Here is a 27,370-nt window from a genome sequence, read left to right on the forward strand (position 1 = left end):
CATAGAGATTCCTACAGCAAAGAAACAGCCCTATCGGCCCACCATGTCAATGCTGACCAACAAACACCAAACTACATTCATCACATTTACCTGCATTTGGTCCATAGCCTACTCTGCCCTGGCATTTTAAATGCTCATCCAGATGCTGCTTAAATGTTGTGAGAGTACCTGCCTCCAATACCCTCTCAACCAACACGTTCCATATTTCTACCCACCCTCTGGATGGAAATTCTTTTCCTCAGATCCTCTGTTAACCACTTACTCCTGATCTTAAATTTAGGCATCCTGGTCTTAGACAAGTCTGCCATGAGGAAAAGGTTCTCACAATCCCCTATCTCTGCATCTCATAATTTCATATACTACAATCAGCCTCCTCGTCTCCTAGGAAAACAAACACAGCCTATCCAGACTCTCCTCATATCTGACATGTTCCATCCCAGACAATAGCCTGGTGAATCTCCTTTGTACCCTCTTCAGTGCAATAACATCCTTCTGATAGTGTGGCAATCAGAACAGCACATGGCTGGTGGGACTAGACTGGGTTGAGGTGTCCGGTCTGCATGGACGGATTGGACCGAGGGGTCTGTTTCCATGCTGTACATCTCTATGACTCTATAACCAATGTTTTAGAATGTTGTAACAAGACTTCCCTGCTCCTAAATATTATGCCTCAGCTCTAGATCTCAGAAATGATCGAGCAAGTCACTCGGTTGTATCAAGCTGTTGTGAAAGGCAGGTACGCTGAGATCAGAAACAAACACCTGCAGAAAACTGCAAGGCCGTTGTTCTATTATCTGTGTTTTTCTAATTTGTTAATTTATGCCTGAACAATTTCTGCATTTATCTTGCGCACAAGAATTATCGCTTAAATATGTTAATTATTTTGAATAAAAGAAATGATTTGAGGTCAATTATTTTCATTCTTTCTACTCCCCTGCACAACCAGAGTAGTTGATGTTTTTTTCTTAAACTGACAACTGAGAGACTTGTCTGTGAAAACAAGGTGAAGTTAGTTTCCCCTGTTTGTTCCAGTCATATACAAATATAACAACAATGGAAAGAGAAATGAAAAGGCTCATTGATCCATCCAACACAACATAACGCTCTATCCATTATAATCCACATATAATGAAATGCTGTGAACTTCTCAGAAAGGCGATAGAAAACAGATTAATAAAAAGATAATTACAAAAACAAAACCTGAAAAATTACTAAAACTAGTCCAAAAGATCTCTCAGACACTGTGTAACCCGATGCAGCTCCTACCTTTTGTATGCGGTGACCTACACCCCAGTAAGGTACGTCAATAAATCAGCATTCACTGTATGAGGCCACAGCTTGGTCTGAGGTGAGGGTGTGGGCAACTATTCTCTGGAAGAAGAACTGACAATGGCATCCACTTTAGTTCAGATCTTACATTGAGATTGTGACTTCACGCTGCCCCGAACTTATTTATTTGATTTTTGAGAAGCCAGTGTTGGACTGGGATGGACAAAGTTAAAAATCACACAACACCAGGTTATAGTCCAATAGGTTTATTTGGAAGCACTAGCTTTTGAAGCGCTGCTTCTTCATCAGGTATATGTGGAGTAGGACCATAAGACACAAAGTTTATAGTAAAAAATTACAGTGATACAATGATACATTGAACAAACCTAGATTGTTAAGTCTTCCATCTTTTAGAATGGGTTTGCTTGTTTCGGTTCTTTAGTATATAAATCCCAGAACTTCTTGCAAGTCAAATGCTCAAGATAACTTAAGGTTTTATAACAAAAGGTGACAATACTGGATTAGTGGTGCTGGAAGAGCACAGCAGTTCAGGCAGCATCCAACGAGCAGCAAAGTCGACGTTTCGGGCAAAAGCCCTTCATCAGGAATAAAGGTGATAAGTCAGCTCAGACAATGCATTAAAGGTGTGAGATTAGTGTTCGTCTGTGTCCTAATCTTGAGTCAGACTGGTTCTATTTCCAAAGTGGAATTTATAAAGTATTACATGGATTGACTGCCTGCAGGTTCTGCATTTTTTGAGCAAAATAGAATGTATCTGCACGGTGACTCAGTGGTTAGCATTGCTGCCTCACAGCGTCATGGACCTGGGTTGGATTCTTGTGTTGGGTGACTGTCTGCATAGAGTTTGCACATTCTCCCTTTGTCTGTGCGGGTTTTCTCCCTCAATCCAAAGATGTGCAGATCAGGTGAATTGGCTATGCTAATTTGCCCATAGTGTTAGGTGCATTAGTCAGGGGTAAATATAAGGGAAGGGAATGGGTCTGGGTGGGCTACTCTTCGGAGGGTCGGTGTGGACTTGTTGGGCTGAAGGGCCTGTTTTCATACTGTAGGGAATCTAATCACATACTGAGATCAGAGTTGAGAGTGTGGCGGTGGAAATGCGCCCTGAAACATCAACTCTCCTGCTCCCTGGATGCTGCCTGACCTGCTCAACCAATGTCAGGTGGGGGAACTGAGGGATCTTAGTGTTGTTTTTAAATGCACTATTGAATCTGCTTTTCACTGTCCTTTCAGGCAATATGCCTCACTCAGATTGGCCTGTGTAGATCATATCTGCTCACTACAAAGCTCCCCATGCTTTTATATCTGCAGAATCATGGTAACCACAAAATAATTCGGTGTTGAGCAGATAGTTGGGAGAATTAGGTGAGATGATCAGTGAGATGATCAAGAGTAAGAGTCCCACTTTCCAACTGTGTATTGAATGGCAAGAGGAGGTTCTTGCAAGTGTGTGTTGTGAGGCCAATTAGTATGCATTAACATCCTCAATATTATATCCTCACGTCACTGATATTCAGTTTCCTGTTCTCCCATTCCATCACATAGGAACTAGCCGGCCAACATTCCCAACATGGGGATCAGAGATGATTCCACCTTGCCTCTTGCTCCACCAGACATCCATCAGCTTTTATTTTCTTTATTCATTCATGGAATGAGGGCATCACTGACTGGGCAGCATTTATTGCTCATCCCTAATTGCCCAGAGAGCAGTTAAGAGCTAAGCACATTGCTTAGTCACATGTAAACCAAGTAAGGATGGCAGTTTCCTTCCCTATAGGACATTAGTGAAGCAGATTTTCTTTTTCCAATAATCAACAATGGATTCATGATCATTGTTAAATTCTTAATTCCAGATATTTATTGAATTCAAATTCCACCATCTGCCATGGCAGGATTCGAACCTGGAAAGTTATCTGGGTCTCTTGTTTAACAGTCCAGCAATAATACCACTAGGCCATCGGATCCCCAATATCTCAGAACATGGTCCATGAGCAGTGTCCAGCAGGACCTCCAGGTTCCTGTTGGCAAAGTGGGGGGTGCCAATTCCTCTGCTTGACATATCCAGAGCAAATAAAATGAACTGTGCAAATCAACTGTGAGCTGCCAGCACTTGACTGGATGTATAGCTGGGCCCTACAGTTGGCATTCCCACTAGGAATCCTGAGAGCTCCAGCCAGTAGTTAGTACTTCTACCTGCGGGGAGTGGGAAAGTACAATGAGTGAGGCGCCATAGCAATGTGGTGTATAGTTGACGAGGTGGGTTTGGGAATTTGGAACAAAAGAGACAGCTACAGATCACATAGGAACAGTAAAATGCCATTCAGCCCTTAGAGTCTGTTCCGTCATTCAATGAGATTGTTGCTGATTGTCGTCTAACATCATGTACTTGTCTTTGGTCCATACCCCTTAATGCCTTTGCTCAACAAAAATTTATCTATCCCATTTAAAACTAACAACTAATCTGGCATCCATTGCCACTTGTGGAAGACAGTTCCACAGATCTACCATGCTTGTTTGTGAATGTGTTTGCTAACATCTCTCCCTGAACAATCTGTTCCTAATTCTCAGACGATGGCCCCTAATTCTGGAATCCCCAACCAGAGGAAATAGTTTATTTTTAACTACTCCATCTTGAAGACCTCAATCAGATCACCCTTTAACTTTCTCAATTATGGAGAAAACAGGCCTAATTTATGTAACCTCTCTTCTAACTTAATGTCTGAAATCCAGATTTCATTTTTGTAACCCTTGCATTGTACTCCCTCCAAGGCCAATATATCTTTTCTCAGGTGTGGTGCCCAGATTTGCTCACAGTTTTCCTAGTGAGGTCTAACCAGGGATTTGTATAATTGTAGTGTAACTTTTCCATCCTTGTTCTCCAGGACTCTAGATATAAAGTTCAGCATTCCATTGGTTTTCTTGATTTTTCCTGCACCTGTCATTACATTTTAAATATCTATGCTCCTGAACCTCATCAAGACATCAAATGTATTCAACTATGTGCCATCTAGAAAATATCCTGATCCAAAATATTCTATTTTGATCAAAAATGGATAACCTCACACTTGCTTATATTGAGCTCCATCTGCCACAGTTTTGCCCATTCACCTCATCTAGCAATATTTCTTTGTGATTTTATGCTACCATCTACACTGTCTACAGTGCCATCTAACTTTGACATCAGCAGATTTGTATCTATGACTTTCTATGCCATTATCCATTATAAAAAATAACATGAATAATTGAGGCCCTAACAATGATCCCCGTAGGATACTACTAGTCACATGTTGCCAATTTGAGTACCTACCCATTACCTTTACTTTCTGTCACCTGTTGCTCAACTAATTTCCAGCCAAGGCAGTAACTTACACTCAATTCCACCACTTCTATTTTAGCTAACATTCTCTTATGTGGGAATCTTTCAAATGCCTTCCGGATGCCCATATAAACAACATCTGTAGGCATTCCACTGTCTACTGCTTTCCACGGAGAGGAGCATTCCACGAAGCTCACCAAATTTGACACCTAGGCAATTTCTGGTACGATTCAGCCCACTGCCTACGTAAGTAGCCCATCCAAACCACCCATCATTTTGAACACCTCCATTATGTCTTCACATAGCCTTCTCTGCCTAAAGTAGGGTGACCCCAAACTTCCCAGTCTCTCCAGTTAACTGAATCCATTCTGTCCTCATCTTCAATCCACCCTGGTAGCATCCTGCATCCTTTATATGATGCCCCAGAATTTGGCGTAGTGCCCCGTCTGTAATCTGACTAGCATGCAGTCCTTGTTGTGTTGAATAAATCAGGCTTTGATCTGGGCTAAACCTGGATATAAACTGGCCACCCAGGCTTTGCTTCATCCATCAAGATGTCAAAAGGAGAATCGTTTCATTTCTGCTTTTTGCCATTCAACATCTTGTAACACATTAAGGATCGAGAAGATGTCAATAGTAATTAATGCTCACAAATCAACGTGATGAAGTATTTTATTTCTGACAAATTCAATGTCAATTGATTTATTCAACACGTGTATTACTATTCATCTGAAGCTAAAACGAATTCTTCTTTGGATTGATGCAAATATAATTAGTCAGATTTTAAAATGTATTTAATACCCAAAGGATCCTGAGTTTCAAATTGAACATGCAGTATTCTGATGAATAAAGACCCAAATTTGTTCCTTTTTGCTCTTTCTCTCAGGCTCTATCAACCATGCAAATAAGGAACAAATATAGCGAGAAGTAATTCTGTTTTGCAGCAACATGTTTCTGGATAATATTTCCCTCAGCTGCAAAGTGCCTAATTCTATTTTCAATTGTTCCAACCAGTGGTCCATATTCAATGGAGCCTTGCAACTCTGCCTTAAATTGAATTCAATTAAGTTGAGGGCTGTCAGCTCTAGGGAACAGAGACCCTTACATATTGCACACAATCAAAGCTCCATAAGGTTAGACTGGAAGATCTTAGAGACAAGGTAAATCATTCTCGACTCCATTTTAACACTGAGCCTTGTTTCCGAATGAGACTTCTTTGTTAAATCATTCACTACTGAACCGGAAGGCAAGAAAATCGTAAAACGTACCAGTGCCACATATTAGTCTGAACTGTCTTGTACACCTCAAAATGGAACTCCAATACAGCCAGTGTATTTATTTCAATGCATTACATCTTTTCTCCCCTTTGGTCAACAGGCCATTAAGCCAATCATTCATATCTCTCTAAAAGCTAACCAATTAGTCCCATCTTCTGTTCTTGAACCATCATTGCCTGACATTTTTTTTCCTATTACAAGTAAATGCCCTTTTGAAACTTACTATTGAACCTGTGTCCAACTGCGTCCCAGACAATGCATTTCAAATCACCACAATTCGGTGTGAAAAGTTCATTTTACACATCCGCTAGAATCTTGAGCTGTTGTGGCATGCGTTGTAGATAGTGCACACTGTATAGCCAGGGTGCTGAGCAGTCTGAATATTAGCGTGGCTGGGTGTAAGGATAGACCATTGCAGAATACTGGAATGTTAGCTGTGGTTCAGTGGCTGGCACTTGCAGTCCAGAAAGCTTTGGGGTTTAGACTCAACGCTAGAGCAGAGAAATCTTGATTGATATTCCCAGCACAGTACTGAGGGAGTGCTGCACAAACAGAGACAGGGCCCAATAACAGAGGCCTGAGGGTCCAGGGGTATAGGGGCGTGGGGGTGGAGGGTGTTGGATTGTGCTGTGCTCCATTCGGAAGCTGGCAATGGGCCAGATACTAAGCATGAGAGTGGCACCAGGGCCTCTGGTTTCTGTTGCCAGGTTGGATGCTTTGAGCTATAGGGAGAGGTGGAATAGCCTGGGGCTGTTTTCCTGGATTGTTGGAGGCTAATGGAGTGACCTCATAGAGGTTTATAAAATCAAGAGGGACATGGACAGGGTAAATAGACAAGATTTTTTTCCTGGGGTGGGGAGTACAGATCTAAAGAGCATAGGTTTACGGTGAGGGGGAAAAGATTTAAAAAGGACCTAAGGGGCACACTTTTCATGTAGAGCATGGTGCATGTATGGAATGAGCTACCAGAGGAAATGATGGAGGCTGGTGCAATTACAACATTTAAAAAGCATGTGGATGGGTTTATGAATAGGAAGGGTCAGAGTGATATGGGCCAAGTGCTGGCAAATGGGACTAGATTAGGATATCTGGTCAGCATGGACAAGTTGGATCAAAGAGTCTGTTTCCATGCTGTACAGCTCTATGAGCAGAAACTGAGGACTGCAGATGTTAGAGATCAGAGTCAAGAGTTTGGTGCTAGAATAGCACAGCAGGTCAGGCAGCATCCGAGGAGCAGGAGAATTGACATTTCGGGCATAAGGTCTTCATCAGGAATGAGGGTCTCCTCTCCTGCTCCTCGGATGCTGCCTGACCTGCTATGTCTTTCAAGCACCACACTTGCGACTCTGTATATCTCTATGACTCTATGTCTCTGTTCCCTGTAATGGATCCTGTCTTGAGGGGGAGACATCAAGCTGGTCCCCACCTACTTTGCCAGGAAAATGTAAAAACAAAATCATTTGATGACGAGCAGGGGAGTTTTCTGCGTGTCCTGCTCAGTAATGTTCCTTCAAATAAACATCATTATAAAAATCACTTGACTTTTGTCACCTCATTGTTGTCTATGGGATCCTGCTATGCACAAAATGGCTGTGGAATCCTGTATTACAACAATAATGAAAATTCAAAATTATTTATAGAAATATTGCAAGTGGAGAAGGCCATTCAACCCCTCGAGTCTGTTCTGCCATTTAATGAGTTCATGGCTGACCTGTGCCATAACACCATTGGCCCACATCCTTTGCTTAATAATAATTCATCCAACTCAGATTTAAAATTAACAACTATATCTAGCATCCACTGTATATCTATCACCCTTTGTGTGTGGAAGTTATAGTGTTTCCTAACATCTCTCCTGAATGGTCGGGCCCTAATTCTCAGACTATACCCCTAATCCTAGAATCCCCAGCCAGTGGTGTTATGACATAGGGTAAACTCCTCTGCTAATTTAAACCCGACACAGAGAGAAGCTCACCTCGTACTATAATCTATTAAATTTAAAGAGGCAAAGAACGATGTCAGAGGTCACTGTTTAAAGTAAAAATTAACAATTTTATTCTTTAAGTCCAACAGAAAGTTTTAAAACCAACAACTATTTACAACTTCTTTCACTTAAACCTATCTTTTACCTTCCATTCTACAATAATGGACTGATAAAAGCCCCGATTAAGATCTACAAAAGAAATTCAAATTTCAAAACCAGCCAGCTGTCGAATCTTCTCTTCGTATCTCCCTCTACAGATGTTCCTCTGTCATCTTTCCTTCAGTATTCTGCTTCACAGGTCTTTCATACGAACAGGTAACTTTCAGAGAGCTATTCGGCTAGCAGTTGGTTTTCTTGGCAGTTCTCCCCCTAACTGTTCAAAATGTCCAGTTTTATACCCCAAAACATTGGATCATTTCATTGGATTGATGTAATCAAGACACTAAATTCAAATTCGATTGGTTTTTGATATCTGGGGCATAATTTAAACTGATTGGCTGAACTGGAATTTGTTTTTGTTCCATGGCAATGCAACTCTAGTTAGTTGTGTCATCCAAGTGATATATTAGGACATTATTCAGGACATTCTGTGCTTTCAGTCAATCCTTGCTACCGTACACTTCTACACCTTCAAAACACTGGAAGTAGTTTATCTTTATAAACTTTGTGTTTTCCATTTATTATGTTGAAAACTAACACTTATCCTATTGCAGATTGCACCTTAAACTTCTGAATTTGAGAGAACACTGGCCTAATTTGTATAGTATAAGCTCATAACAAATGCTGAAGTTGAGGTATTATTCTTGGGTCTAGATTAGAGTGGTGCTGGAAAAGCACAGCAGGTCAGGCAGCATCTGAGGAGCAGGAAAATCAACATTTTGGGCAAAAGCCATTCATCAGGAAATCATTCTTGGGTGGCATGTAGGCTCAGTGGTTAGCACTACTGTCTCATAGGTCCAGCAACCCAGGTTCAATCTCACACTCAGGCAATTGTCTGTGTGAAGATTGCACATTCTCCCAGTGTCTGCAAGGGTCCCCTCTGCGTGCTCTGGCTTTCTCCCACAATCCAAAATTGTTCAGGTTAAGTGGATTAGCCATGGGAAATGCAGGGATATGCTAGGGGGGTTTGGTCCGAGTTGGGATGCTCTTTGAAGGGTTGGTGTGGACTTGAAGTGCTGAATGCGTCGAGAGTGTGGTGCTGGAAAAGCACAGCCGGTCAGGCAGCATCCAAGGAGCAGAAGAATCCCTGTTTCGATCATAAGCTCTTCATCAAGAATCAGGCTATGCTTTTCCAGCACCATACTCTTGACTCGGATCTCCAGCATCTGCAGTCCTCACTTTCTCCTCCTTGAAGTGCTGAATGGCCTACTTACACGCTGTAGGAATTCTACGAGTTCACCCGTTTTGCACCAGTTTTGCCTCAAAATATTTTAAGGTGGTAGCCTAGACCCATACATTTTCCTACTTCAAAGGCAGGTGTGAATGGATATTCCAGGTGTGATTCAACTGGTCAAACTATTCAGCTTTAAACAAAACAGAATTTATTTAAACACTACAGTTGAAACAAGAACAAAATAAAACCGAATTTAGAATGACTTGACTATTGGAAAACTCAACTGATCCAATACTGCAAATTAACTAAATAACTTTTCCAATTCAGTAATATCTCATAAGCACTCCCGTTGGCAAAAAGGTAAATTGAAACACGGATTCTTACAGACAGGAGGGAACAACATCTAGAGAGATTTCAGGGAGCAAGTCAGTCAAACATCATTTGCTGAAGCTTGCAACCTTCCTGGACTCCAACATCTTGTGACTGCCACAGATAAACCAAACTGGGAGAACTGTCCACTCCCCTGCCATTATTAAACTGGGCTCTTCCTAGACCCATCAGGACCTCTGTCTTTATGACCTCTCTTAAAAAAAAACACAAAGGACAAAATAACCTTGTTAAAATTTCATCATTGTCACACATGTCAGATTATTGCAAACATCACTGGTTATAAAATGTATTTGGATGTCCTAAAGTCAGAAAAAACACGATATGAACATAAGTTTTTCATTTCTTTACTATAATAGTTTCACGAAGATGTACTTCACACTCAAAAGAGCCAGTTAGTAACTTAGACTCATAGAATCATGAATTCCAGTGTTCTATTGAAGGTCTTTGGAAGCATTATCCAGTTAGTTCCATTTCTTTGTCTCTTTTCTTAGTCAGGTAATCCCTTTTCAAAATATTATCCAACACTGTTTTAAAAGCCTTGATTGAATTTGCTTCCATTATTCTTTTAGCCAATGTATTCCAGATGCCAACCACTTGCTGAGTAGAACCATCCTAATTTTACTTAAGATTCAGTTGTTAAATTCTTTAGGTCATGTGTTCTTTTCTTACTTGATCCTCCTTCCAATGGAAACAGTTGTAACTATTAACAAAGATCAGGCCACAAAAGTAGGCAGAGGTCAGCAGAAATATGGACCATTACAAAAGTGTAGAAAAAGTAGGCCATTTGGCCCCTTGAGGCTGCTCACGAGATCACAACTGATCTACCTCCATATCATTTTCCCACAATACCATCATATCCTTCAATAACTTTAACATCGAGAAATTTATCAATGCAGATTTTGAACATACTCAGTGACTGAGTCTGCATAGCCCCTTAAAGTAAAGAAATTCCTCTTTGCCCCCAGTCCCATAATTCTGAGAGTGTGTCCCCTGGCTCTTGACATACTCCAACCAGGGAAACATTCTTGCTGCATCTGCCTTTTTGAGCCCTTTTGGAATGTTCTTTGTTTCAATGAGCTTCTAATTCTTTTAAACTTTGGCCTCTCGAGGTCCAATATTCCTCAACCTTCTCTCATAAATAATCCTACCATTTCATTTAGTCTGGTGAACCTTTGATGTGCTCCCTTTCAGACACATATTGCAAGTTCATAAGCTTAGAAGATATAGAAGTAGAATTAGGCCATTCGGCCCATCGAGTCTGTTCCGCCATTTGATCGTGGCTGAAAGGCTCCTCACCCCCATTTTCCTGCCTTCTCTCCATATCCCTTCAACCCATAACCAATTAAAAATCTGCCTAATTCCTCCTTAAACTTATTCGCTGTCCCGCCATCCAAAAGCACTTTGGGGTAGTGAATTCCACAGATTTACAACCTTTTGGGAGAATTAATTTCTCCTCAACTCTGTTTTAAGTTTGCTACCCCTTATCCTAAGACTATGACCTCTCGTCCTAGAATGCCCACAAGAGGAAACATCTGCTCCATGTCCATTTTATCAATATTTTTATCTGGAATACCTCAATTTGATCTTCCCTCATTCTTCTAAATTCCATAGAGTGTAGGCCTAAACTGTTCAATCAAATTTGTTCTCCACCCGTTGGAAGTTGACTTTATATTTGTGTCTCTCTTTAACATTTTTGAGTTTCTCCAATCAATAGTAAAACTGTCAGAAGTCCTGATGAAGGTGCAGCACTTTGTGTTTGTAAATAAACCTGTTGGTCTATAATCTGGTGTTGGTGCTGAAGGGCTTATGCCTGAAACGTCGATTTTCCTGCTCCTTGGATGCTACCTGACCTTCTTTGTGCTATTCCAGCACCAGACCCTCAACTCTGATCTCTAGCATCTGCAGTCCGCACTTTCTCCTGGTGTTGTGAAACTTCTGAGTTTATCAATCCCAGTCCAACACTGGCACCTCCACATAACGGTAAACTGGAACATAAGTCATGCAGAGGAAAGAGAAACCCAGAAAGAAACAATATGAGAATTAGCCATAGTCCACAAGAGACAAAAGGAATCCCTTACTGTTAGAGGTCAGTGATTCTAAAGCTTAGGGTGTAGGTTTGCTCGCTGAGCTGTAGGTTTGATATCCAGACGTTTCATTACCTGGCTAGGTAACATCATCAGTGGCGACATCCAAGTGAAGCAAAGCTGTTGTCTCCTGCTTTCTATTTATATGTTTGTCCTGGATGGGGCCCCTGGGGTTTGTGGTAATGTCATTTCCTGTTTTCTTTTGAACACTTCTAATTATTTTCTGACATTTTACCCATGAACAGATTAACCAAATAAAAACTGAAAGAGCTGCAGATGCTGTAAATCAGAAACAAAAACAGAAATTGCTGAAAAAGCTCAGCGGGTCTGACAGCATCTGCGGGAGAAATCAGAGTTAATGTCAAGTGACCCTTCGTGAGTTCTGAAACATTAACTCTGATTTCTTTCCACAGATGCTGCCAGACCTGTTGAGCTTTTCCAGCAATTTCTATTTTTGTAACAGATTTATGAAATTTTCTTTGGCCGGTCCTGGTATTACCCCATTGGAGTCAGCTTTAGCAAAATATAGCATCTTCTTTGTTGTATCACATTACATCCCTTTGAAATATTATGTTGAGCTTGTACATGTAATTATCGCTGTTAGATAAATGTTCACGCACTGCTAAGCTGCTAACTTATCCTCACTGATTACTAAATCTAATTTGATATAGGTCTGTGCACAAAAGCAAGATATTGTCGATGCTGGAAATCTGAGATAGAAACATGAAGGCAGGAAATGCTCAGCAAATCCAATAGCATCTTTTGGAGAGAGGACCAGAGTTAACACTATAAGTTGAAAACCGATATGCAGAGTTTATTTTGTTGGTATTCTTCTTTGGTGGGGGAAAAGGGCATATTGTTGCAAAAAATATCCTGGACACAGAAATTAACCTTTCTGATGTCTGTTTTTCCTAATCTGTATGAAAATAAAACCCCCATCAAAACTAATTTGCTGTTGCTACAATCTAGTGTAATTATATGCTAACAGGGAGCTTTGCACAACTCCTGCCTTATTCTTAAGTAATTCCTTACATCAGATTTCTAATTAATCAGTATTGATTGATATTAAATTCATATAAGATTGAAACAGAAATGGTGTTCACTATGAGCAGGATGCTACCATCAATCGAAAAGGACACAAATGAATAATTTAGTATATGAATTTCATTGCCAGTGTGAAATTAGACCATATATCCCATAGACTAGCAGATTCTATCACTCAGCATATCCCTACAACTGTTTACAGCAGGCAAGGTACTAAACGCAACATGTTTGCAATGATCATAATGGAGTGTCCAACATCAGATGGGATCCTGCGATTGGAAAAGTCTTGCTGAGTAATCCTAAATTTGAGTTTCTCAGTCAGAGTCACAGTGTGGCACACATATATATGCATTGAAGTCTCATAAAACAATATATATGAGATCCTATTCTTCACAAACAATAAAAACACATGCACATACCACCTGTCAAAACTAAATAAAATAAGTGGCAGCAATATCTGGTTTATTCCTCACAGCACCAAATTTCCAGTCAGGGTCTAACTTCCCAACTTACGTTTAAAGAAAGCTTTGTAATTTACTATTGGTTATCATCAAACTGGTGCATACTCCAAGACAATGTCTATGAATTAGAGTCCACTTGCCAACCAGTCAGCACTCTGTTTTCATACATTATGAAACTCTATTTCCCTTTAAGATTCTCATTCTTGCAAATGTCCTGATGAAAAGATGAAACTTTCATTTCAAGATGAAATAACACAAAAGCGTTTTTTAAAAATAATACCCAAGTCCTGTGCTGATTAACATTTACTCTCATGTTTGTTATTTTCTTCTAATACCTCAAATTTTTCTTTCCACTTGTGGTGCATAAAACACAGCTCTCTTATTCAATGAGATCGTGGCTGATCTGACAATCCTCATCTCCACTTCCCCAACTTTTCTCCATAATCCTTGATTCCTTTACTGAGTAAAAATCTTAGGTGAGAATATCCTTAATGACAGCCTTCTGTGGTCAAGATTTGGAGGTGCTGGTGTTGCACTGGGGTGTACAAAGTGAAAAATCGCACAACACCATATTATAGTCCAACAGGTTACCTGATGAAAGAGCAGCGCTCCGAAAGCTAATGCTTCCAAATAAACCTATTGGACTATAATATGGTGTTGTGTGATTTTTAATTCTGTGATCAAGAATTCCAACCCTCAGAGAAAAAAATCCACTTTTTTCTGTCTTAAGTTTATGACCCCTTGCCCTTCAGTCCTAGACTCTTGCACAAATGGAAGCAACATCACAGCATTTATTATGTCAAACATCCAAAGAATCTTATATGTTTCCAAAAGGTTGCCTCTCATCCTTCTAATCTCCAATGAGTACAGGTCAACTTACTCAGTCTCTCCTGATAAAAAAATTCCTCTATGCCCAGGATCAAACTTGAAAACCTTCACTTGATTAGTCTCAGAGTCATAGAGTCCTACACTAGAGACAGGCCCTTTGACCTGAACTGGTCCATGCCAACCAAAATGTCCAACTACGCTAACCCCATTTCCCTGCACTTGGCTGAAATCCTTCTAAACCTTTCCTATCCATTGCTTCCTGTGATATACATATTTCAATAGATAAGGAAACCAGAGCTGTTCTCAGTATTCTATGTGAGGTTTAATCAGAGCATTTTATAGTTTCAGCAAATCCTCTATAATTTTATGTTCCATTCTCTTTGCAATAAAGGTAAATATTTAACTTGACTTTCCCATTCCTCACTGAACTTGGATGCCAGCCTTTGTGATTCATGTAGAAGACCAAATCCTTCTGTGCTGCAGCTTTCTGCAGTCTTTCTCCATTTAAATAATATCAACTCCTTTATCCTTCCTGGCAAAGTGTATAACCTCATATGCCTCCACATTATATTCCATCTGCCAAATGGAAGCTATTCCAATGGTTCAGTTTCTTCCTGACCTAGAGCTGGTGCCAGTGTCCCTTGAGGAGAGCCCTTTTTTATCACACATTACACCATCAGATACATGTTCACTTTTCTAATTTGCTTGTCCCTTTACTAATTTGTGCAAAACCTGGTTAGTGATCCTAATGATACAACTCTTGAGGTCCTGTTCTTAAACTGAACTCCTAGTTCCCAACTCTCACCAATAGGACCTGTAGCCAACTCAACACATTGGACCCACCTCCTCCCATCCAACATCCTTTTAAACCAGTTTGATATGTTTAGCATCTTGACACCAAGATGGCAGCATAGCTGTAGGAGGCTTGACCATGCTTCACCTGTTCCTTAAATTATTGAATCTTATTGAATCCTTCTCACTTCAGATTTCTTCCTGCGAAATGGTGCCATGATCTGCATTCTGGTTGTCCTTCTTACAGCATTTCTCATTAATATTTCAGGTTGTAAATATATCATCCCTTTGGGACAGGACTAGTTTCTGCAGTTCTACTTTCTCTATCTCACTTGCATTTCCAAATGTTCTGCACACTATTCCACTTCCATTCACTGAACCCAAATGGCACCAATTTGATTTCCTGCTCTGTACTAACATATGTCTAACCCCTTTCCTCCCTTGGGCTCCATCAGTAGATGTGGGCTTATAATCTCGAATTCTATGTAATCCCTCGATCCCTCATTAAATTTCTCCTTGTCTCTAAGAGCTTCCTAAAAAATAATTTATAATTACAACTTCAATCCCCTCTATAAAACATGTCTAAAATCCAATCTGTTTTATCCCCATTACACCAACATTAGTCCCTACAATTGACAATCTCCTCTCCCCCCACTAGGCTGTCTCAATCTGCTAAAGGTGCAGTTATTTTCAGTTCTTCGTACAATAAAGTGTGAGATGTATTTTGTTAGAAATGATCACCCTTAACTAATCGTTAATGAATCCTTCCATAACTCACTTCTGACAACTCCACTTCCAGGTTATCATGTCCTCCTCAATCATTAAATTAAACAGCCATTGTTCAAAGAGCAATGTTTAACATTCTTTATGTGATACAAATGAGCTCCACCAGGAAATCTGATTGTCAAATATTTGCAGGCAATTGCTGAACAGACAGGCGAATTACTGAGACTGAAAATTGTAAATGACTCAATCCACCTCACTGTGTGAAATTAACCAAATCTGTGAGGAGTAAAATGTGACAAATAGAATGTACCAGAAAGTTGAGCAAGAGATTGTACATTTAACTGCTGAAAGCATTAGACCTAACTTTCAGTAGATTAACCTTTTGGCATCTGTCACTGCCAGTGAATAGTGTGTACTATCCATTAGGGTTCACGCTAACAGATTACAAGTATAGAACCCCTGAATTTGTACCTACTCAAAGGAATGAATTGTAAATGACAGGCTGTGAGACCACTCAAAAATGGGGTAGAACATGATTTGCAGAATAATGGTAGAAGTGGGGGACTTCTTCCATGTGAACAGACCTAGGCAAGTTCTACCAGTTAGAGGGGCAACCAGGTGACTGAGATTTAAAAAACTGAACTGGACAATGAATGGCCTTATTTGACCTTGAATTGAGCTTGAAACCATCAACACTTATCATAGAATCCCTACAGCGCAGATAAAAGCTGCTTCACCTGTTGAGTCTACACCAACCTTTCGAAAGCATCCCATCCTATCCCAGAAAACCTACATTTCTTATGGCTGATCCATCTAACCCACACATCTTTGAATTGTGGTGGGGAGGCGGGAGGGGGGGGGTGTGAGGGGGGGGTTGGGGGGAAGGTGGCGAAGCCAGAGCCCCCAGAGGACACCCATGCAGACATGGGGAGAATGTGCATACTCCAGACAGTCATGCAAGGCTGGAGTCAAACTTTTGTCCCTGGCACTGTGAGGCAACAGTGCTAACCACTGAGTTATTGTGCCACCCAAATCGTACAATTACTCTCATGTAGCATTGTCAAAATGTATCACACTGCTTAGCAGCTGCTGAAACCCTCATCCATAAGACCAGAAGGCCATAAGACATCGGAGCAGAAATAGACCATTCAGCCCATTCAGTCTGATCCACCATTTAATGAGATCACAGATGATTTGATAATTCTCAACTCCATTTTCTCCATAGATCTTGATCCACTTGCTGATTAAAAATCTATTTATTTCAGTCTTCAATATACTTAAAGACCTAACCTCAACAGCTTTCTGTGGTAAAGAATCCCAAAGAAAGGCAACCTTCTGAGATAAGAACTCCCTATCTTAAGTGTGACATCCTGATTTTGAGATTATGCCTTTCGCCTTGGACTCTTTCACAAGGGGAAAGAACCTTTCTGCATTTACCCTGACAAGCCTATTAAGAGTCTTATATGTTTCAATAAGATTACCTCTCATAATTCTATATTCCAATGAGTACAGGCTCAGTTTACTCAACCTCTCCACATAAGACAGTCTCTCTATACATGGTATCAGCCTAGTGCACCTTCTCTGGACCTCCTTCAAAACTATTATACCTTTCACTAGATAAGGAGCTCAAAAATGTTCACAGTATTCCATTCCATTGTGGTCTGACTAGTGCCTTACATAGTATTAGCAAAATCTACATACTTTTATCCTCTATTCTCTTTGAAATGAAGGCCAATGTTCCATTTGCCATACCTATAACATGCTGAACTTGAATGTTGTTTTTTTTCTGTGATTAAGGGATGGAGACTCCCAAATTTGACTGTGCGGTAGCTTTCTGCAGTCTTCCTCTATTTAAATCCATAATTTTATTATATTTACATTTGATTATTTTGAGGAACTCCTGGCTACTTCTCTCATTGTATCCTTTCAAAACCTAATCCAAAGTTCTCCTTCACTTGTCCTTGTTTGCATAAAGTTTAGTTCATCTATGACCTAAATGGGTTCCCAATTGTAACATTCGCATTCCTACAACCCTCCAAGATCTCTGCGCTGCTCCCAGTATGAGTATCTCCAATTTGATTCTCTCCCATGTTGATGGCTGCCTTGTTCTGAGTTTTTACATTAACTCCCCAAAGCACTGACCTTATCTTACTCCTTTAAGATCTTCTTGGAAACCTATATCTTTGTTAAAGCTTTCAATCACCTGCCAGATTTCTTTTTGTGTGGCTCAGTGTCAGAATAATTACAACATGCTCCTCTGAAGTTCCTTGGATTGTTTTGATTTGTTAAATGAGATACATAATCACACTCAATTTTGCTATTGCTGTAAGCAGTGGAAAGACTTTGAGCAGTCAGGTCAGTCAAACGTAAAAGGACATAGAATATTACAGTGCAGTACAGGCCCTTTGGCCCTCGATGTTGCGCCGACCTGTGGAACCAATCTGAAGCCCATCTAACCTACACTATTCCATTCTCATCCGTATGTTTATCCAATGATCATTTAAATGCCCTTTAAGTTGGCAAGTCTATTACTGTTGCAGGCAGTGTGTTCTACATCACTACTACTCTCTGAATAAAGAAATCACCTCTGACATCTGTCCTATATGTATCACCCCTCAATTTAAAGCTATGTCCTCTCGTGTTAGCCAACACCATCCAAGGAAAAAGGCTCTTACTGTCCACCATATCTAACCCTCTGATTATCTTGTATGTCTCAATTAAGTCACCTCTCAACTTTCTTCTCTCTAACAAAAATGGCTTCAAGTCCCAAAGACATTTACAAACAGGTAGTGTAGTGATGCATTGAGCAATGGCGTATCTCAGATTTCTGACTCTTGGTTTCTGAAGAATAATTACATTGCAAGAATCAGTGACGCTCGGAAATTTGCAATTTTGTTACTATGGTGGTTAGTTACTGAACATATTCACACAATTTTATCACATGAAAGAAAACAAAAATAACAAAGCCATGTACACGATAATTTAGGTAGATCATAACATAAGTATTAAAATAATGATTCAATATTTTCCCCAGCAATATCCTTTACAGATACTCAGTCCTAGCAAAATGATACACTTGTTTTAGACCTTTACTTTTTAGATTAGATACCCTACAGTATGGAAACAGACCCTTCGACCCAACAAGCCCACACTAACCCTTTGAGGAGTAACCCACCCAGACCTATTCTTCTACATTTACTCTTGACTAATGTACCTAACACTATGGGCAATTTAGCATGACCAATTTATCTAAGCTGCATATCTTTGGATTGTGGGAGGAAACTGGAGCACCCAGAGAAAACCCACGCAGAGACGGGATAATGTACAAACTCCACACAGACAGTCACCCAAGGTGGGGATCGAACCCAGGTTTCTGGCACTATGAGGCAGCAGTGCTAACTAATGAGCCACTGTGCTGCCCCACTTTCTTACTCAAGTCACTTTTTTCAAGTCCTTCATCTTAGACCGCAGACAGAATTTGAGAATTTTTTCAGTTAGATGGCTTGAAGATATCTTTTCAGTTCTGACAGTCAGGAGATTTCCACAAAACTAAACTCTCACAGTCGAGAGATTTTTACAAACTGAATTGCCTTTCTAAACCGGCTTCTGGCCACTGACCATCCATTTCTCTGAAAATAATAAAGCTCATCATTCGTAACATCCAGCAATTCTTTTTTCATTTATTCAGGGATGTGGGTGTCACTGGCCGAGCTATTTATCGCTTATCCTGAATTACCCAGAGGGCAATTAAGAATGAGCCATATAGTTGTCAGTCTAGAGTCACAAGTAAACCCATCAGATAGAGACAGATTTCGTTCTCAAAAAGACCTGAGTAAACCAGATGAGATTTTATGATAATCAACAGTGGTTACATGGCCACCATTAGAGCTTGCTTTTGTTCTGGACTTGTAATCAATTCAAATTTCACTATCTGCCATGGTATGATTCACACACAAGTGCCTGAAATATTCATCAGGATTTCTGGATTACTCATCTACTATGCCATTTCCTTCCCTGAAAATAACTTTCAGATATTTGATGAAAGAATTTAACATAAATCATGGAATCCCTACAGTGTGGAAGCAGGCCATTCGGTCCATTGAGTCAACACTGACCATCCAAAAAAGCAAACCATCCAACCCTGCATTTCCCATGGCTATCCCTGCCAGCCCCCCAGCTTGCACATCCTTGGGCAATTAAATGGCCAATCTCCCAATGTGCACAACTTTGGACTGTGGGATAAAACTGGAGCGCACAGAGGAAACCCACACAGACACAGAGAGAAAGTACAAACTCCACACAGACAGTCACCCAAGGGTAGAATCAAACCCAGGTCCCCCAGTGCTGTGAGGCAGCAGTGCTAACCACTGAGCCACTATGCCACTCCAAAGGAGGAATTGAATTGTTGAAATGATAAGCAGTGAACATAAGGGGCAGTGGTGGGTTCTAACATGCTTTGTTGGAACTGACATCTTTAACTTACTGTTCTAAATTAATTTCTGACCTTTCTAAAAAAAAGCAAGCACATTACCTTCACAGAACTGAAACCAAATCCTTTCACCTCTATTTTAAGATTAAAAATTCTTAAGTGAACATTGTATCTTATAAACTCTTATTGCACAACTCTTCAACCATCCAACCACCCCCTCCTCCACCAATGTTAATGACAATACATAGCAAACACCTGTAAGTATAATGGGAAGAAAAACATTAAACAAGAGCCCATCATTTTTCACGAACAGATGCAAGCAGTCAATCATTATTCTCAGAAAACATCTGAGCCCATATTATCCAAGGAATCAAACATAGTTTTCTCTGCCTTTACCTTCCACGAGTCAATTTGATGGTGTGCATTATTAATGCATATACATTCACCAAGAATCCATTCAAAACTGAAACTATAGAGGAATGGCTTTCTATCCTGAGCAATCATATTCAGTTTTTCACTGCAAAATATGCAAGGAGATGACCTGATACAAAAGACACTGACAGGGAAATTGGAACTTAGAGAATTGGATTGTGAGCATTTCCAAACTGGTGAATATTTTACTGCTTGAGAAAAGAAAGCAGAAACTGTAGTCAAAACCCAGAAACAGCACCTTTGGCGTAAGAATCCTTAAAAAAAACATGGATCTCAGCAAATACCATGCTTCAAATTACATGAGATTACCGGTATGTAAACCTCTTTGAAGTTAGTGTTTCCACTTGAATAATAAACTGATTAATACATACAAATATATACTTCAAAGAATTAAACAGTCTGTTTAGATATTTTACTCCAAAAGAAAAGCCATAATTTTTCCATTTACGTTTTGCAACAAGCCTTCAGAATGCTGAATGCTCACAGTTCTACATCAGGCATTTTTGGCAAATGAAATAGGTTGACCAAAAAGCTATCAAAACCGATGCACTTTATTTAATTCAAATTCCTTGAGGTAATGCAAGGCATTTTTTAAAAAGTTGTAAAATGACTGAAGAGAACACAGAGAAGATTTGCAAGGGTTAGAACAAAAATGCTGGGGTTAGCAGAAAGAATAAAATGCTGGGTTTTGACTCCCTTCCCTTGAAAGATGATGGATGGTCTAATCAAACTACATGTAATAGTGAAAGGTTTAGAACCATAGAATCCCTGCAGTGTGGAAGCAGGTCACTCGGCCCTTTAAGTGCACACTGACCCTCTGAAGAGCATCCCACTCAGAATCACCCCCTAATGCTGCATTTCCGATGGCTAATCCACCCAGAAGCACCCCCTAGTGCTGTATTTCCCATAGCTAATCCACCCAGCCTGCATATCCCTGTGCACTATAGGTAAATTAGTAAGGCTAATCCACCTAAACTGCACACCTTTGTACTGTGGGAGGAAATCAGAGCACCTGGACGAAACCCTTGCAGACACGTGGAGAACATGCAAACTTCACACGGTAGACTGCCTGAAGCTGGAATGAAACCTGAGTCCCTGGTACTATGAAGCAGCAGTGCTAACCACTGAACCAGGGTGCCACCATTTAGATAAAAGTGGAAACAAAGAAAATGTCTCCTCTTGTCCAAAAGACCATAAACAGAGGCCATCAACATACAGTAATAGCCAAATTAAAAAGTTCAGAGAAACGTCTTCATCTAGCGAGTGGTGAGAATGTGGTTAGTGTTCCAATAGGTGACCTCCTTCCACCTATCGCATTTCAAAACGCCCCTCCCCCAAGTCCCTCCTCCCTGCCTTTTATCTTAGCCTGCTGGACACACTTTCCTCATTCCTGAAGGAGGGCTCATGCCCGAAACGTCGATTCTCCTGCTCCTTGGATGCTGCCTGACCTGCTGCGCTTTTCCAGCAACACATTTTCGGCTCTGATCTCCAGCATCTGCAGTCGTCACTTTCTCCTCCAATAGGGAATGATCAGGGTTGAAGAGGAAGCAAGACAAGCACTTGGTAGAGAAGGAAATAGAGGCTTAGATGAGAAGAAATGGGAAGAGACTCAAGTACAGCATAAACACGGACAGTGACTGATTGGGGCACATACCTCTGAATTTATGCCACGTATCCGAGAAATTCCTAAAAGATAACTTGGATTAATGTGGTCAGGGTCTACGTCTGGAAGTGACGCAGTCTCTCATTGGGTGTAAAGGAATCAAGGGCTTCTTTAGGAACAGTTAAACTCAGGGTTGTCTATGTGAGTTAAAATTTCAGGTCAAGTGACTGTGTTCTGAGGAAGGGTCACTGGATCCAAAACGTTAACTCTGATTTCTCTCCACAGATGCTGCCAGACCTGCTGAGCTTTTCCAGTAACTTCTGATTTTATTTCTGATTTACAGCATCCACAGTTCTTTCGGTTTTTTTGCTTATCTGAGTGATATGTTCAGGGCTGGTTAGTAGAAGCAGGATTTTGGTGAATTGGTTTTGTCAGTGGGAATTGGGATTATATTGGTTTTGCGGGTTGACAGGTGGAATCACATCAGTTGTTTGGCATTGGAAGTGGATTAGATCAAGTCAGTTGGGGTTGGCAGTGGGATTGGATTAAGTCAACTATAGTGGCAGTTGGATGGGATCTGTTTGAGTGGGTTTGACACTGAAAACATTTGATAGCTGAACAGAAGTAGTCCATTCAGCCCATTTAGTCTGCTCATCATTAAATGGCTTCATAGCTAATCTGAATAACCTTACTTTCTTGTTTAATCCTCTGAACCCTTGATTCTCTGAATGATTAGAAATCTATCATTCTCAGCCTTGAATACACTGTATGATCCATCCTCAACAACCCTCCATGGTAAAGATTTTCAACAGCTTCTCAGAGTAGAAATTCCTCCTCATATCTGTCTTAAATGGGCAAACCCTTATTCTGAGAGTATGACCTCTAGTTCTAGATTCTCCCACAAGAGAAAACAATATCTTCACATCAGAGGCCATGAGTCCAAAAGAAATTGAGGCAGAGGTAGGCCACACAGCCCTTTGAGTCTTCACTATCATTCAATGGAATCTAATACAGGGCAACTTCAATTATCCAAACGACACAGATGGGGAATATTTTGGTTGGATAATCGAATGTTCAGAATACACAGGTTACCCAAGCATCGGGACTTTGAGATCTTGTTCAGATAACCTGAAATTCGAAAAATCGATGATCGCATAACCGAGGTTGTACCGTAATCTGAAAATTTGATAATCCTCAACTCCACTATCCTGCCTTTTCTGCATAATCTCCGATTCCTCTGTTGATCCAACAGCCTTGAGTATGCTTAATAGCCCTATCCAGGAAAGAATTTCATAAATTCACTTTCATCTGAGGGAAGAAATTACTTCTTCTCTCTGCATTAAATAGGCAACCCCTTCTTTTGAGGTTTTTATTTGGTCCTAGACTCTCTCACAAGGGAAAATAACCTTCTTTGACATTTACCCTGTCAAGGCCCTGTGGACACCTACAAGATTCTTCAATGTTCTACTCTCAGTCCCTTCATCTCAAATGAGTACAGGCCCAATCTACTCAACATCTCCTCATATGACAGTTTCTCAAAATCCAGAATTAACCAAGTGAACCTTGTCTGGACTCCTTCTAATGTGAGTCCACCTTTCTTTAGATAAGGTATCCAAAATTGTTCACAGAAATCCAGCTGCGGTCTAACTAATGCAAGTCCCCTCTCTTTGTATACTTCATTCCCTTTGAAATAAAGGCCAATATTCCAGTTTTCCTTTCTATAACTGACTGGATGGGCATTTTGTGACGGTAAATTTGACAGGAAGCTGGCTGTCAGATTGGATTAATTTTATGACTGTTGACAGTTAACGTTAAATCAGGATCATCGTGAGCAGTAAGTTTGGACATAGCTTCTGATATGATAATATTATGATAATGAATGCAAACTATTCTTAATTTATTATTGATTATTTTTGATCCAATTCTTTTATGCAACTGAGCTCCATGTTACATGAAAGCAGACAACTCAATATCATTTCTGTTCCTCCAAGATAAGTTTTTCTGATTTTATCACACTTAACTTACAGCATTGGCAGTGTTACACCTTAGAAATAGATGGCTTTATCTTTGCAAGAGATCAAAGGATCATTTTTCATCCTTGATAATGCAGGTTCAGGTGCTTTTTAGACATATATGTGTATTGCATGCAGTTCTAGTCACCACATTATAGGAAGAATGGGGAAGCTTTGGAAAAGGTTCAGAGGAGATTTGCTAGGATGTTGCCTGGTGTGGAGGGAAAGTCTTATGAGGAAAGGTTGAGGACTTGAGGCTGTTTTTGTTCGAGAAAAGAAAGTTGAGAGGTGACTTAATTGAGACATCTAAGATAATCAGAGGATTAGATCGGATGGACAGTGAGAGCCTTTTACCGAGGATGGCGATGGCTAGCATGAGGGGGCATAGCTCCAAATTGAGGGGTTATAGATCTAGGACAGATGTCAGAGGTAGTTTCTTTAATCAGAGAGTAGTAGGGGCATGGAACACACTGCCTGCAACAATGCCAACTTTAAGGGCATTTAAATGGTCATTGGATAGGCAAATGAATGACAATGGAATAGTGCAGGCAAGATGAGCTTCGGATTGGTTTCACAGGTCGGCACAGCATTGAGGGCCAAAGGGCCTGTACTGTGCTGTAATATTCTATGTTTACCTTCTAAAGTTTTGAACAGCTCAGTGTTTTCTCTCGTATTTCAGATGATGGGGATGTTTGCTCAATCCTGTACCCTCCATTGATCCATTGCGTGTCTTCAGCTTGGGTGGAGAGAGGAGGGTCAACAGAATATTTTTAAATGTGTCAGATAAACAAAAGAAGACCAACTCTCACCCACTTCTGACTGATGAATGACCAATGGCCTATTCGTCAACAATGTTTCCCATGTGGCAGATTATACTGATAAAAGCTTTTAGCAATGATATAACCCGCAAGGAACGACAGCAATTATATTTGATTGGTTTTTACACTTCTTTACCTTTCAGATACCCTGTTCAGGAGTCTTGGACTGGGGGCAGTTGTTGGTCTTGGAGTTGCTGCACTCTTGTTAATCCTCGTCATCACCGATGTCAGCTGCTTCTTCACAAAACAGTGTGGATTGCTGATGTGCATCACCACAAGGATTTGTGGGAAAAAGAATGGGTCAAGCACCAAAACCAAGGATGCTGAAGAAGGCAAAGCAGCTTATCTGTAAGTATGAGATAACACAGTTCATGTGGTTAGCCTCGTAAGCAATCATTCACCACCGAGGGCCTTCAAGTCATACAGCCATACAGATATACAGCGCAGAAGCTGACCCTTCAGTCCAACTCATCCATGCTGACCAGATATTCTAAATTAATCTAGTTCTATTTGCCAGCACTTGGTCCATATCCCTCTAAACTCTCCCGATTCATATACCCATCCTAATGCCTTTTAAATGTTGTAATTGTACCAGCCTCCACCACTTCCTCTGGCAACTCATTCTATACATGCATTGCCCTCTGCGTGAAAAAGTTGCCCCTTAGGTCCCTTTTAAATCTTTCCCCTCTCACCCTGAACCTATGCCCTCTAGTTCTGGACTCCATCACTCCAGGAAATAATCTTGTCTAGTTACTCTATCTTCATGATTTTATATACCTTTATAAGGTCACCCCTCAGCCTCTGATGCTCCAGGGAAAATAGCCCCAGACTATTCAGCCTCTCCCTTTAGCTCAAATCCTTCAATTCTGGCAACATTGTTGTAGATCTTTTCTGAACCCTTTCATGTTTCACAATTTTACCATCAGTGCTCCAATAATGTCAAGCTTAACATCTCAGTCTCACTTCAAGAGACAGACACATGATTGAGCTTCTTAGTCTCATCAGCATCTCTCCCACTGAAAGGGAATCTTATTATCAGAGTTCCTGTTAATCAGAAATTCATAACATGAAGGAAGACAGAGCCTTACCAGCACAAACCTTGGTGTCTTTGCTCCTAAATCTTGCATTTGCAATGAATAAAGCAAAGGTAAAATGGAGGTGTAAAGTTGGCTGTCTTGCACTTCCCCTGAAATTTCCGGATGCTGTCTCAAAAGATGTAATCAGTCTGATTCCTCCCAAAGCAATTGTTTTTCTAATTCCAATTCTGACTGGTATCGATGCATGAACTGCTAAAAAGTATATACAAAGGGGAAGAAAGGGCAGGTCATGTCCCAGTGTCTGGGCTGGAAGTTCTGAGGTCAAGTTCCATCAGCCTTGGAAGTGTGCCATAATGGGTTGATTAAAAATAATACAAAGGCAAGGGTGAAATACTCCAATTAAATTTATACAAGAAAAACAAAAAATTGTGGATGATGTAAATCAGAAACAAAAACAGATACAGCTGAAAAAGCTCAGCAGATCTAGCCCCATCTCTGGAGAGGAAACAGAATTAACATTTTAGGTTCAGTGGCCGTTCTCCAGAATAGAGTTAACCTATCTTATTAGTTCGTCTCTAATTATTAACACCTCCTGACTAGAAGTTTTTCCATCTATCTCACCTAAGACTAAATTACAAAGGAGCAGAATTAGGCCATTCAGCCCATCGAGTCTGCTCCACCATTCAATCATGGATGATAAGTTTCTCAATCAGGAGAAAGTGAGGACTGCAGATGCTGGAGATCAGAGTCGAGGGTGTGGTGCTGGATAAGCACAGCAGGTCAGGCAGCATCCGAGGAGCAGGAGAATCAATGTTTTGGGCATAAGCCATTCAACATAAAAAATTCTCACCCCCATTTTCTTGCTTTCCTTGATAATCAAGATCCTATCTATCGCCATCTTAAGCATACACAATGATCTGGCTTCCACAGTCTTATGAGTCACCTGTTTGCTATTGAGTGGAGATCTGATACTGTTGGTGAGATGAATGTTAGCTCAGTAGGTAGGACAGCTGGTTTGCAATGCAGAATGATGCCAACACCATAGAATCAATTTCTGCACCAGCTGAGAATACCATGAAGGACTGTCCTTTACAGCCTCACACCTCACGCCTCACACCTCACACCACACACCTCAACTGAGGCATGATAACCCTCAGGTTGTACTACCACCAGCTATCTCTCTATTTTTCTTTTGCTTTATGCCTTGCAAATGCAAGGTGTGAGAAAAAAACCAGAGAGTTTGTGCTGGTAAGGCTCTATGTTCCATCATGTTATGGGTTTCTGATTAACAGGATCTCTGATAATAAGACTCCCTCAAAGTGGAAGAGCTGCTGTTGAGGCTAGGAAGCTTGATCGTGAGTCTGTCTAATGGGACAGCAGTGTTTCTGGCCCTTTCGGGTTATGGTGACTTCACTGATACCCAGTAGACAACATCATTTAGATCTCAAATAACAAAAGTACAGAATTTCATGTAGCTTTTTTTAATGCTGCCAAGAATATCAAATTTCCAATTA

General features: G+C 40.5%; 1 protein-coding gene across 1 annotated transcript in view; it reads left to right on the forward strand.

The window, feature by feature from the left end:
- Positions 1 to 27,370, forward strand: part of LOC140486503 (neural cell adhesion molecule 2-like) — a 1,585,952-nt gene that overhangs the window by 1,512,520 nt on the left and 46,062 nt on the right. The window contains exon 16 of the mRNA XM_072585744.1: positions 24,963 to 25,167. Within this exon, the coding sequence (XP_072441845.1) occupies positions 24,963 to 25,167 (205 nt within the window). The remainder of the gene's footprint in view (positions 1 to 24,962; positions 25,168 to 27,370) is intronic.

Source organism: Chiloscyllium punctatum, chromosome 15, assembly GCF_047496795.1.
Source record: "Chiloscyllium punctatum isolate Juve2018m chromosome 15, sChiPun1.3, whole genome shotgun sequence".
In the NCBI taxonomy this organism is placed as follows: domain Eukaryota; kingdom Metazoa; phylum Chordata; class Chondrichthyes; order Orectolobiformes; family Hemiscylliidae; genus Chiloscyllium; species Chiloscyllium punctatum.